This window comes from Triturus cristatus, chromosome 7 (genome assembly GCF_964204655.1).
Source record: "Triturus cristatus chromosome 7, aTriCri1.1, whole genome shotgun sequence".
Lineage (NCBI taxonomy): Eukaryota > Metazoa > Chordata > Amphibia > Caudata > Salamandridae > Triturus > Triturus cristatus.
The window spans coordinates 384,579,805-384,593,594 of record NC_140590.1 but is presented as its reverse complement, the minus strand read 5'-3'; the positions used below and the strand labels follow the sequence as shown (position 1 = coordinate 384,593,594).

Genomic DNA, 13,790 nt, shown 5'->3' with positions numbered 1-13,790 from the left:
TGGCACACGCCACGCATAATTGCACGCACTCTTGAGCATAGGTGTATCCGCCGACGCTGACCTTCAGGGACCATTTTCATTGGGGGAACACGACTGGTAGGTGTAGCAGTGTGCGACCAATCTGATGTAACTTTAGATTGGGTGTTAATGACTGACCCATGCTCAACACCTTGTGTTAAAACAGGTGGAACCGAACCCGCGGCTTCCTTCCCTGAATCTAACCACTGTTCCCACCCTGAATCATCTTCCACTTTCTTGTGACTACCGTGTATGATCTCTGCTTGACGCGGAGAAACTTTAACTAGATGCCTTTTATTCCACCAGCCTTTGTTACCTACAAAAGCAGCCCCCTTACTGACTTTAAGTACCTGTTCAGGAGAAAGAAATTTCGATTCCCCTTTTCTTACAAAGTTTGGATTCTTGATCAACACCCAATCTCCAACCAGCACATCCATGTAATGCAAGTCACATTTTTTATCAAACACATTTTTCATCACGACCTGTTTTGACTTTACCCTCTCCGCAATTTCATTAAGGTTGACCTTATTTTCACCAGAAATCTTCTGTAGCCAAGAAGGAAAAAGAACAGTGTGTGCTTCTCTACCCCTTAATAAAGTGAAAGGAGCAACGCCAGTGGTACAATGTGGGGAAGTATTGTAATTCCAAATTTTTTGTTCAACAAAGGATGTCACATCTATCCCGGAAGCAAGTGCGGATTGAATGCCCTCTTTCAGAACCTTATTACCACGCTCAACCAACCCGTTGGATGTGGGGGAATATAATGCAACCTTCAAATGTTTGACATCGGAATCCTTTAAAAATGAACACATTCTCTCTGAAACGAAGTGTGTGCCATTATCGGTAACTATCGTTTTCGGAAAACCCTCCAAATTAAAAATTTTCCTCAAAAAATTGATAGTTGCATCAGTGTCCGGAGATGCCACAAAACTATGGTACATCCATTTCGAAAAATAGTCTACCGCTAAAATCACATACCTTTCGTCCTGACTAAGAATAGAATAAGGACCTGAAAAATCAAGACCAATTTTTTCCCACGGACTACCTGGAAACTCTGTGGGGTGTAGAGGAGATTTGATGGTGCGCCAATGCTTGTCTGACAGCAAACAGACGGAACAGCAATCAATCATCTTTTTGACTTGAGTATCTAATGATGGCCACCAGTAATGCTGCTTGATTTTCATTATGGTTTTAGTCACCCCTAAATGTCCCAGATGCGCCTCGTTGATAATTGAGGGCCGAAGGGAGGTTGGTGGAACAAATTTGTCACCGCGCCGAACAATCTTATTTTCCACCGAAAGTTCAGCAGCAACCTAAGCAAACACACGCAATTCCCCAGACAAACACCTGACATCAGGCCAAGAATGAGAGGAATACTCTACCACTTTCTGTAAAACCAAATCTTTTTCGCTCGCAGAAATCCAATCGGATTCAGATAGAGCAGACTTATATTCTTGAATTGCGTCCACAATAGCTACGCATTCAATCTCTTCAGGGACCGAATCTTCGTCATCATCTTTATGCATTAATAATCTAGATAAACAGTCGGCACGAAAATTCTTCCCGCCCTGTATGTACTTAATTTCAAAACAAAACTCTTGTAGTTTGGATACCAATCTCATTAATCTCGCCGACATGCTAGGTGAATTTACTTTACTAAAAATGTAAACGAGTGGTTTATGGTCCGTAACCAACTCAAACCTACGTCCCCAAATATACATTCTGAACTTGTGAACAGCCCATACGCATGCCAGTGCCTCCCTCTCGATGGTACTGTACTGTTGCTCAAACGATTTCAAGGAACGTGAGGCAAACGCTACAGTCTGTTCTTGACCCTCTACTTTCTGACTGAGAATTGCCCCGAGCCCATGGATACTAGCATCTACTGTTATACAAGAGAGACAGTCATCTCTGAAGGCGTGTAACGCCTGAGCTGCCACCACCATTTTTTTTACATCTTCAAAACACTTGTCTAACTCAGTAGACCAATTGAAACTCTGACCCTTCCTAAGCAGTGTGCGCAAAGGTTCTACGGCTTGGGCATAACAAGGTACGAACCTAGCATAATATTCAGCTAGCCCCAGAAAGGAACGTAAGGCATCCTTGTCTAAAGGAGGCTTAGCGTCCTCAATAGCTCTGATTACAGAGAACTTGGGTTTAATTCCAAAACTTGATATGGAATGCCCCAAATAATCCAGTTCCTGCACAGCGAATTTGCACTTGTCCGCACGGACTGTCATGTTTCTAGACTTCAGGATAGAAAGTACTCTCTCCAAAATGACATTATGGTCATTCACAGATTTTGCGAAAATTAAAATGTCGTCCAAGTAAGCTTGAACTCCCTCAACGTTACGAAAAAGGGTATCCATAAGCTTCTGGAAAACGCTGCCAGCAGAGACAAGCCCGAACGGTAAACGTAAGAACTTGAATGCCCCGAATGGAGTGACGAAAGTTGTTAGCTCTTGCGAGTCTTTCGTCAACGCTACCTGATGGTACGCCGATCTTAAATCTATCAATGAAAACCATCTGGCCCCCCCGAGATTCGCTAACAACTCGTGAATCTTCGGCAGTGGGTGGCAATCCACAATAACATTTTTATTTAGCCCGCGCAAGTCGGCACAGAGTCTAATCTCGCCGGATTTCTTGCGTGCTACCACAATGGGAGCCACCCACTGTGAAGAGTCGGTAGTCTCGATAATCCCTTGATCACATAGGTTTTGCAAAGTATGCTTCAATTCGTCCTTGACACTCAAAGGGACAGAGCGTACTTTATGCGTGACTGGCTGAGCACCGGGAACTAATCTGATGTGATGTTCAAATCCTTTGACCAAACCCACTTTCTCGTTAAAAACCTCTTTAAACTCAGAAATTATTTTTTCTACTTGTGCATTCTCATGTATAGTGACAGGACACTCTAAACTACATACTGGCAGATCACCCACCTTAATTGGATTCTCATCCCCTGGGACTAAATATAGTCCCATCCGTGCTAAGTCTTTCCACCCAATGATGTTTTTCCCTTTCTCAGCAACGTAGATTTTAGTCTCGGTTTCTCTCCCGAGACATTGTACAGTGCCCGTAAAGTACCCAATCATATTAATGTCTTTTTCCCCAAACGCCTTGGGATTTACGTCGGACTGTAGTAATTTAACCTGTCTTGTCCACAATTCGTAGAAAGTTGTGTCCCTTAAAATCGTAATGGGTGATCCTGAATCGGCCATTACCTGCAATGGGACACTATCAATAATAGCAGAACATAAAGGACCTTTTATACCGTTAGATCCATTATCACAATCAAGTGTAACAATTACATTACTTAGTGAATTGCTGCATGTATCTATCTCATTGTCAATACTGTTCACATTGAGTGACCTTCGGACATTCCTGCACACACCCTGAAAATGACCAACTTTTTTACAAATCACACAGCGTTTACCTATGGCAGGGCAACTTGGAGAATTACCTATGTGGAACTTGGACCCACATCTGTAACAGAACAATTGTTTCTTTTGAGTGAATTTTACATTTCTATTTTTGACATTTATGGTACAAATAGGATTGTCTTGTTCTGCCTCAGCGGATGACACAACATTAATGCCGGTTTTAGCTGTTTCTAACATGACTTTACTTGAGATAACGGAACGCTCAATACTCAGAGCTAATTCGGTAACCTCAGGTAAAGAAGGATTTTTACAACCCAGAATTCTTTCCCTGATCTTTCGTGAAACACAATTAAAAACAAATTGGTCCCTGATGTAATTGTCAGTGAGTGATCCGAAACCACAAGTAGTAGCTAAAACCCTTAGTGCTGAAATGTACTCTTCAACCTTCTCTTCCTCTCCCTGTTTCCTTTTGTAGAATTTATGACGCTCCAACATAATATTTGGCTCATCAGAAAACTGTTTTTTTAAACGAGCGACGGCTTCTACATATACGTTCCATTCGTTGTCCCCAGAACTGGATGCCGGAGCAGGAACAGGGTCATTACTATCGAAAATCCTTTGTGCAGCTTGTCCCAAACATCCGAAGAGTAAAGCAAATTTACGTGCAGGTGAATACTCTGTTGCATCAATGGCTACCAAATGATTTTCGAATAGTCTGTACCATTCTGACCAAATAATTGGTGGGCACCCCGGTTTGCTAAGGAAAGGAGGGGGTTGTGTTATCAACTGAACATTGGCCATCATAGGAGACAACCAATTTATGGGGACAAATATGTGTACCAGAACCTTTAAACAACCCAACAAAATATGAATTCTCAAAAACCACTTATGTTGAAGAAAGAGAAAAATAATTCAAATACGATATGCAGTGTATCCAATACTTGATGTATTGTTGGACGATATGATGAACCCTATTCCAGATGTATGTGCTGTGCTGTGATGACCTAGATTAAGCAATAGTCAGTCACAAACTTCGAAACTCCCAAATTATAGCGAGCGCATCGCTGGGAGAAACAGATGCGCTATGAACAGAAATAGCAGAGCGTATGATCAAACGCTCGGCAGGCTGATGCTTGAAACGATAACCAATTAAATGATCCCCTGTTGTAGCGTGCGCATCGCAGTGAGTAGCACAGGAGCGCTGAAAAAACACTGTTAATGAAATCTAACCACAAGCGTGTGCATAGCTTGTAATTGAGCAGGTGCACGGCAATTTGACAGTAAGTAAATAAATAAAGCGTGCGTGTCGCTGAATAAATGACTGGGTTTCAGACGCGCTGTGCTTGTTGCCGGTAATCCTAATGCTCCCGATTCAAGATGGCGTCGCGTCGCGTCACGTGATGACGTCGATCCGCCGAGTGACGTCTGGGAGCTGAGCGCGCGCCGGCTGGGTGCTCCGAGTGTTCCGCACAAATTACAGGCAAAGACCACGTACCTCCTTGTACCCTCACCACACAGGCGGCAGGTCAGCGTTTCTTGACTTGTTACGTGATTCCGCAGCTCCTGTTCCGAAGACGGCGAAAGAATACAGGTACGATGGCTTATTCATGAAATTCGGAAATCCTCCTTTGGGTGGGTATGTGGGTGGAGTCACTCGTCGCCAAATGTAAAGATGAACGATAGGACGCAAACTCCAGATGTATGAATAAGTCTTTATTCATATATCTCCACCCAACACACACGGAGCGTCCTCCCAGGCAGGCGATGAACGGCAACTGTCCTACCGACATCGAACCCCCGCCCGCGGACACTCCATGCATCTGACTACATTCGAACAAACACAAACTACATCGCGCGCTAACCGCGCGATGCTACGCAAGTCCACCACTACACAGCCCCTCCTTCCTTAAAGTAGCGATTCAGGCGTGTGACGACCGATTTCAAGGCGAGTCTCCGGCCTCCCAATTCATGCATACAGAAACCTGATTTCTTGGTGGGCTTCAGCCGACAGGGGCTAGTCTTGTGTGATTCTGAGTATGCACTGCCAGTAAACTGCTCTTGCAGGCCAGTGCATAACAAGTTTGTCTTGCACTTTCTACCTGCAATAGTGCTTTCTCTGTGCTCCTGTAAGAAAAATATGTATGTTCACAGTTTTCAGTTGTCTGATCCTGCAGCACACTTGCAAGTCCCATACATGCCAATAGAGCCGATTCAGGACACAATAGAAGTCAATGGAGAAACATACATTCTCCCTACTATTTTTTTTTTTATCTCCCACTTGCCTCTTCTAAATTGTTGGCAAGATGTGAATTTTGTGCAAATCTATGGTCCTTATTTTATGCGGTTGAAAGAATGCAAGGCCTTCCAGTGAGGAATTTAAACTGGTGGCCCGGGGGCTGCACACAGGTACTCAACGCACTGTGCTACCTCCCTAGTCTGACCACACCCATGAAAGCCATCCACAGGTACTCAACGCACTGTGCTACCTCCCTAGACTGACCACACCCATGAAAGCCATCCACAGGTGCTCAAACCACTGAGCTACATCCCTAGCCTGACCACATCCATGGAAGCTGTTTACAGGTGCCTAACCACTGAGCTACCTCCCTAGCCTGACCACATCCATGAAAGCTATCTATCAGTACACTTATGCTGACAGAAGTTATGAGCCCCCTTGGCCTACTTTATTTGAAGTCAATATAAACTCCCTTTTCTTAAATATCAGAGCAAAATGAGCTTTAATACCAAATTACAGAACTTGCGATTTTTTTATAAATTCAAACAATGCATGATGCGAATATTACATCAAATGATGCACGTGCTAGCGAACGTTAAATAACTCGGTTGCTGCATTGTGTATCCCCACCCCTTACTCGGGGTTTTTTGCGCTTGGAAGGTGCAAACGTTAGATTTCAGCGGAGGGCTCTTCTGGATGAAAAGGATCGTGGGGAGGGGCTGGTGGGCGGGCGCATTCGTGACACAACGACCCCTTCCCTTCATAACCAGAGGAAGACGGACGGCAGTGAGGTACAGCGCAGACACTACAGAGGCCAGGAGGAGGCGGACGACCGAAGCAAGGGAGAGAGCAGACAGACGCGACCGAGGTGCTGAGATGGGAGACTGGTCAGACTCAGACTCTAGTCAAGGAGAGACCTCCGAATGGGACGAATCAGACTGGGGTCAAGGAGAGACCCCCGATTGGTGAGTACCTGATTTTCAGACGCGTCTCCCTGCGGCGGCAGCAGCACTGCCTGGAGCTTGTACACATGCCCGGGATTGTTACTTGTTGTTCATATAGCATATACCGCCTTTCTGTTTCAAAGCGCTATCAATTGTTGGAGCTAAGGGAACACATCCTGGAGTTCTACTTGCTCATGCTTTATATACCTCCGTACTGTTTCTAAACACTATTAATTGTTGCAGCTAGAAGAGTCGAAGGTATGTAACCAAAAGTGACTTTCCTAAAATGTCGCCGTGTGTGATGCAGAGGAGCTGATGTGTGTTCTCTAAGACCCATCAGCTGCATTTATGCGCCAGGCCTTAATACTAATACAAGTTAACTATTGATCCAGACACCTCCCACATATTGTAGCCGGTAGCCTATTACATAGTGCACCGTGTACGATATTGTCTGGTTGTACTGTGGTATTCTGTTTTGTTGTGCCGTTGCCGTGTTTTGTGCGTTATTGTGTTATTTGTGCTGTTTATTTTAGATATAAACAACTAATTCTGCTACATTTCTAGCCAATAGCAGCATTTACCTTTCTCTGGGATGGCTTGCGCTGCTCCGGCTCTGATCTATCAACCATTCAGCTCTGGTGTGACTCGGGCCCGGGAGACGAGTCTACAGACCGCGCGTGCAGTGAACATATTTTAAATCCGGCGCTGGGTCCCAACCAGGCCTGAGCTGAGAGGCCTGCGTAGGTCTTGTGTAGCCACTTTACAACTTTGCACACTTCAACGGACAGGCACGCGGGCGCGGACACACGCACGAGCCGCGGTGTGGCGCACTTCCGACACTCGTGAGAGCGCAGCGCCGCCTCATCCGACAGTTTTCTGTTTTTGTAAAGCCCACCATCTCCGAGTCTGCTCTTTTTTTTAAATTTATTTAGTGCATTTTTATAAAGCGCGAACATTACCCAAAGGTGTCAGCGCTGTACAATAGAGCTAGTTACGTTACAAGAGAAAAGTGGTACAGAATATAACAGTACACAGACTAAAAATGAAGGGTACACAAACACAAAATCCAACACAGCACACAGGGGTGAGGAATGTACAGGAAAAAATACAAATTTACAACGAAGAGCGAACTTCCAAGAGGGGCCTGAGAATGAAGGGTACACAAACACAAAATCCAACACAGCACGCAGGGGTGAGGGATGCACAGGAAAAAATACAAATTTACAATGAAGAGCGAACTTCCAAGAGGGGCCGGAGTATGAAAGTATTAGTTCTGAAAGTGTCTTTGGAAGAGAAGAGTTTTGAGTTCAGCTTTGAAGATCCGGGTAGAGGAGGTGGCACGGGATTGAACAGGAGGAGGTGAGAGAGAGGTCGAAAGGAGGAGGAATTCAGTTTTGGCGGGATTTAGAATGAGTTGGTGAGCTAACATCCAGTTGTGGATGGAGTTGAGAGTAGAGTCGAGTAAAGAGAGATCATGTGCGGAAGACACCTTGAGGTAGATTTGAATGTCATCCGCATAAAGATGGTAATGGATCCCAGATTTGCTTAGGAGGTTCCCTAATGGTTCCAGGTAGAGATTAAACAGAGTGGGTGCCAGGATAGAACCTTGAGGGACACCTTCACTGCATCAGTACGCGGAGTGCATCGGTATGCGGAGTGTCCAGAGCAGCGCAGTTGTGAGGGTTGTGGAGGCCCCAGCAGATAGTTTATGGCAGCCATTTAAACTCTTGTCACAGAGAGATCAAAAGGGCCGCTAGGCAGACGCGAGAGGTAAGTATGGGACCCGCCACCGTACCCCAATGACGATACATGTTTTACCCCATCTCACACCCTAGCCCCTTCACGGTCCGTTTGCTACATTTTTAGCCCATGCCGTGAAAGTTCCTTTCCCAAACACGCACTTACCACTCTTGAGGTGGTAACTAGCGCTGCTCCGGCTCTTCAGTCAGCACTGGTTTTCATGGCCCTAGGAGAACAGTGTACAGGACCGAGCGTGCAGTGAAACACTTTTATTTTAAATCTACCGGCGTTGGGCCCTAACCAGGCCTGGCGGAGGAGACCTGCGTAGGCTTTGTGTATCCGCTTTACAACTTTGCACCTTTCCACGGACACCTCCGGCAAAACGACGCGCGTGAGGGCGGGTTATGTGCAAAGCTCACCACCCCCGGGCCTGATCTGCATCGGTGGGCAGTAGAGTGTCCAGATCAGGGCAGTTGGTGAGGGTTGTGGAGGCCTCAGCAGATATATGGCAGCCATTGAAACTCATGTCACAGCCTCGGCAAAAATAATGAGATCAAAGCAGACGAGAGGGGTATGGATGGGACCCGCCACCGTACCCCACGAACCAAACTATCAATACACAGATCTGTTCATAAAATTCTTCACTAGCTGCAAAAATATTAGTTGCAAATTGCAACCAGTATTTTGAGACCCTTAACTCATACATCTGTTTTTAGGTCTACAACTAAGCTCTGGGTGCCTAATGTATCTTGGTGACTCTTCTTCCTTGGCAGCTCAGCCACAGCTTCTCTGTACTACTTTTTTCTCTCTATAGGTCCTTTACCCATAGTTTTCTGTTTCCCTCGGTTTCTCTCCTCAACCCTTTTCCCATTTCCATGGGACAACTATCCACTCAAACAAACTTTTCACAAAAAATAGACTTGTTTTAAACACAGCTCAGTTTTGTTTAAGAAAATGGGTGCATATAAAAGCAATCATAGCCATGGTGGTTTGCTCATCCTTGGTGGTCACTTTCTGCTGACCCCAATTGTTCACCTTATTTATTTTATTTATTTTTTTGAAAGGTTTTATATAGCGCTGGCTATACTCGGGTGTATCGGAGCGCTTTACATGTGCAAAGACAAGATTACATGAATTGTTCAAGAGCACAGTATAACCGTAAGTAAAATCAAACACTCCATTGAGGTATAGTAAACAGAGACACAGTAAAGGCAGATAAATTTACATATAGAGTGGCAGGGGGGAAAAGGCTTCTGGGCTGAGCTGTGGGTAAGGCAGAAATAAGAAAGGATAGGCGAGGGGAAAACAGGTTGGGGGAGATGGGGGGGCGGGTCAGCCGGCAGGGATTTTAAGAGGAAGGAGGAAAGAGAAGTGGGAGTAGGAGGGGGGAGAGTACAGGGAGAGAGAGAGAGGAGGGGAGAAGTGAGAGGAGGGAGTGACAACTATCTACTCAAACAAACTTAAAAAAAAAATAGACTTGTTTAAAACACAGCTTAGTTTTGTTTAAGGAAAATGGGCTGTATTTATAAGCAACCTTAGCCATGGTGGCTGTTCATCCCAATTGGTCACCTTCACTATAACTTCTCGCATGGTCCACCCTGCATAGAAACTTGGCAGTTCCAAACCACTCAATGACCTCGTCAGCTCCAGATGTCAGGACAGCCTTGCACCATATACCATTTTCACTGTAAGCATTTTTTTAATTGCACTGGAATATTACTTACACTGCCAAGAAATTCAATAGTTTGAATAGTAAAAGTGGCATCATTCTTCTGTTCACTTATTCATTCTACACCAGTTTGCTGTTTTACCTGTGGTGATGCAGGATCTCCAGGGAGATCAAGATAAGAGCAATGGGGCAGTTGTACTGGTTAAATTGACTAAAACCATATGCAAATAGTTAACGGAAGAAAAGCCCATACCTAGGCAGACATTTGCCTCTAGTTTCAACTTTATGCATCCACCAAGACGCCTGAACTCAGTTCACTTGAAAATAGTCAATGAAACCTTACCCGCAGGCAGGAAAAATAGAGGCAGAATTCACTGCCTATCCTGAACCATCAATGTCTGATTTACATGGAATATAATGCAGGATTGTCCGAATGTTTTCAGGGGTATCAAGTATTTCACATCTTTGACCTTGATTATATTGAATAAATCTATTGACCAACTGCCAGAGCAACTGCGGTTCACCAAAGTGTAATCCAGTCCACTCAGGAAAGCGTGGAGTGTGTCGCGGTAGTCATCTGGTCTGCTCCGAACCTTATCAATTCTTGGCTGACTTAGGGTTCATCTTTGCATTTCTCCATGTTCTCAAAGCCTAGGCCTTAATTAACTCTAACGGATTTACGGTATGTAGTTTCTGGCCAACAAGGTACTTAGCAAACATCAGATCTGTTGCTGAAAGATAAGTCATGCTGCTATTTCTCTTCATTGGCACCTGAGTGATTCATTACATTTCACAAAGCGTTTGTCTCAGTGAAAACTTGGCTTTCTTGACTTGTTATGCCTGTCTGTTGGAAAACATTAAAATTCTCCATTTCATCCTTCTCTTCCCCTTTTTTCTGCCTTTCTTTTGTGCTGGATCAAATTACAAGGATGAAAAAAAGTCCAGGGCCCCAAATCTTGTGGGAGTGGCACCCAGTGGCGACCACTTGCACAAATTAAGCATTGGTCTGGTCTAGTATGTGTTCAGTATCAATAGAAATTATATTTGTACAAAGCTGTATGTTAGGCTTCTGTATAAGAGGAACATAAGCATAAACATTCTAATAAATCTAGCTGTCTTGTTATTGCTGTGCTGTGTGTCTTCTTGAAGGTGTTATTGTGGCGAGTGTGAATACATGGAAGCAGAAGAGGAGAATATTTGCTGCCATCAACACAACTGCATGCTGAAGAACATGAGTGACTACGATGTGAACTGCATTACTTCCCACCCAGCATTTCAGTCTGTGGTGTTAGATCCATTTGTCCTGGAGACGGCCTACTACAGCTACCGAATGACACAGTATAGACGGGGCAAGCTGTCCATCGGTGAACTGAAGTGAGTATGATGTCAACAAATGCAAACAAGAAGTAGGATTTGCAGTGAAGTCCTGGAAGTTAGACTCATAAGCAAAAAATACCCAGACTACATGCACTAATGCATGAAGTGACTAACCTCCCTTTGCTGCATGTAGGGTTAACAACTTTTGTTCAAGCTAGACCTAAAGAAGGCGATAATGAACAGTTATTTCTAAAGTGCATTCTCTAATTGAAAAGTTCCCATTTTTGAACTGAATATAAACAGAAACCAAGACCCTCCCGTCTTCAATCCATTTTGATCTTTTATAATGTAACAAAAACAGCACCAATGTATTGGAATATGACTTGTTACTACGCTAGTTATTACATCGCGTGGCATTACAACAACCGCATTGTTACCACGCAATGCCAGCAAGTCATTACACCGGCTTGCAGTAGATAGCGCTCTGACATTAGAAATATATAATTTACTATTCCAATTCCAGCCTACGCAACAGTAGGGAAGCTGTTGGAATAGTAAACTATACTATTCCTAATGTTGCGTGCCATCTACTGCATTCTGCAGCACACAGAATGAGGAAAATAATCTTAGGTGTCCCTTCCTGCACATAAACAATCATTAAAAAACGACGTTTTGCAAGTTCTACGTGTGCTAAGCCCACATAGAAGTTGAAAACCAACATTTCATATTTTTTATGTGCAGGAAGGGAAGCCTTCCTGCTCATAAACAATCATCCCCATGGCACAGGCATCCTTGCACCATGGTGCAAGGGTGCCTGCGTCGGCGCATGGCAGCCCATTGTGCGCCAGCACAGGGACAAGCACAGGAATGCAACATATTGTAAAAATGTCTCATCCCTGTGCTCTGAAAGTGCTGCAGCGTTTTTGCAGTCGAAGGGCTTGCAGTGGCACGCTGCAGCACTTTCTTGTAAATGAGGCCCAAGAACATAAGCGGCTTGGGGGAAGGGTGCTGGAGTGACCATGTATTATCTGGGATGGTAAGGATATTGGTTGTAATAAGCTGTGAGCATTTGTTGGGGGAGACGAGTGGGCTGTACCAAATTACTTAGTTATTTCTTTGGTTTGTACAGGTGCCCATTGCACAGTAAATGTATGTGTGGTAAGTAGGTAATCCCATGAAGGGCTTTTAGATGCCTTAATAGACAATTGCATAATCAGACTTTGTTGAGTGCATCATAAGAGTTCTGTTTCAACATGATTTTGTAGGGTATGTGTGGTATGTCTTGGGAGGTGGTGCTTTTGTGAGCATGTTATGACCTCACTAAATCATGTAAAAGCACATACTCGGGTGCGAAACCCTAAATTCCTTCTGCTTCTGCTTTTAGCAACTACCGGATGTACCGATACACGGCATACCGGCAGCTGACGAGGTGGTGCTGGGGGATGCTAGGAAATGACAGCCGAACGGACCTGCCAGCCTGTGCCATAACTGCAATCCGCAACACTTTCCATTCTGGTTTTTCACGCATGTAGATTTATTTTGAAAATGTTATATTCACATTTTTGTGCAGTTCTACAAAATTCTGTAAAAAGACATTTTTTTATGGTGCACTAATAGCCAGTTTCTGTAAAAATCCTTTATTGCAAAATAGTTGATGGTGCAACAAATTTAAGAGCAGGATTTGTGGGTAGAGACTCTAGTGAGAATGCTCTGAGAATGCCTTGGCACAATGTTTTATGTTCCTTATTTGTTATGCTTTGAGTGGCGTTATTCTTCAGTGTGCCAGTAATATTCTAGCTTTCAGGAGTGGATCATGCTTTTGTTACTTCCGGAATAAAATCTTTTTCTCTACAAGTTGTAGTCCTCCAGTTGCAACATTATTTTGGCTGTGAGTTACAGCTAGCACAGCATCCAGTGATACAGGAGGTTGTTTTAACGTGATATAACCAACTATGGGCCTGATTACGATCTTGACGAACAGAGTAGCTCTGTCATAAACTTGACGAATATCCCGTCTGCCAAATTGTAATTCCATTATACACTATGGAACTTGTAATATGGCAGACGGAATAGGTGTCCTCTGAACAATCTCACTCAAATAATAACAAATATGTGCGAGGTGTAGCGCTAAGTGAAAGCATTGTTGGACTTTTAAAAACCTGCAGCAGAATCCTGTGTTTCTGTAAAGCGGGTCATGCAAACTCTAATTATCCTTTAAAACCCCATAAAGATACATCTGCTGGAGTAACAATCACACATCATCCCAAACCTGACATTGATAAATCCCACCATCTGTGTTCAAAGCCAGTGAGCGCATGTTGTAGCTCAACTCATCACTTCTCTTGGAGCTCAGGCCACCAATTTCAAACCCACAGGGACCCGCTGAGCGCATGTCAGGGCTCAACTAACTGGCCAATGGTACTCATACTACCGCAACAGCAAACTCACAGACCTCAACCAATCTACATCGCCAATGTATTCTT

The 13,790-nt window shown here is 44.2% G+C and overlaps 1 protein-coding gene across 2 annotated transcripts in view; it reads left to right on the top strand.

Annotated features, from left to right (window-relative positions):
* LOC146809745 (uncharacterized) overlaps positions 1-13,159 on the top strand; it is a 66,998-nt gene extending 53,839 nt beyond the window's left edge. The window contains exons 1-3 of one of the 2 annotated variants that reach the window (XM_085614373.1): positions 6,428-6,602; positions 11,140-11,364; positions 12,692-13,159. In XM_085614373.1, the coding sequence (XP_085470499.1) occupies positions 6,514-6,602; positions 11,140-11,364; positions 12,692-12,839 (462 nt within the window). In that variant the 5' untranslated portion in view covers positions 6,428-6,513 and the 3' untranslated portion in view covers positions 12,840-13,159. Of the gene's footprint in view, positions 1-6,427; positions 6,603-11,139; positions 11,365-12,691 lie in introns of those variants that run through there. The other variant, XM_085614374.1, reaches the window with a different exon arrangement.
* Positions 13,160-13,790: the final 631 nt, after the last annotated feature.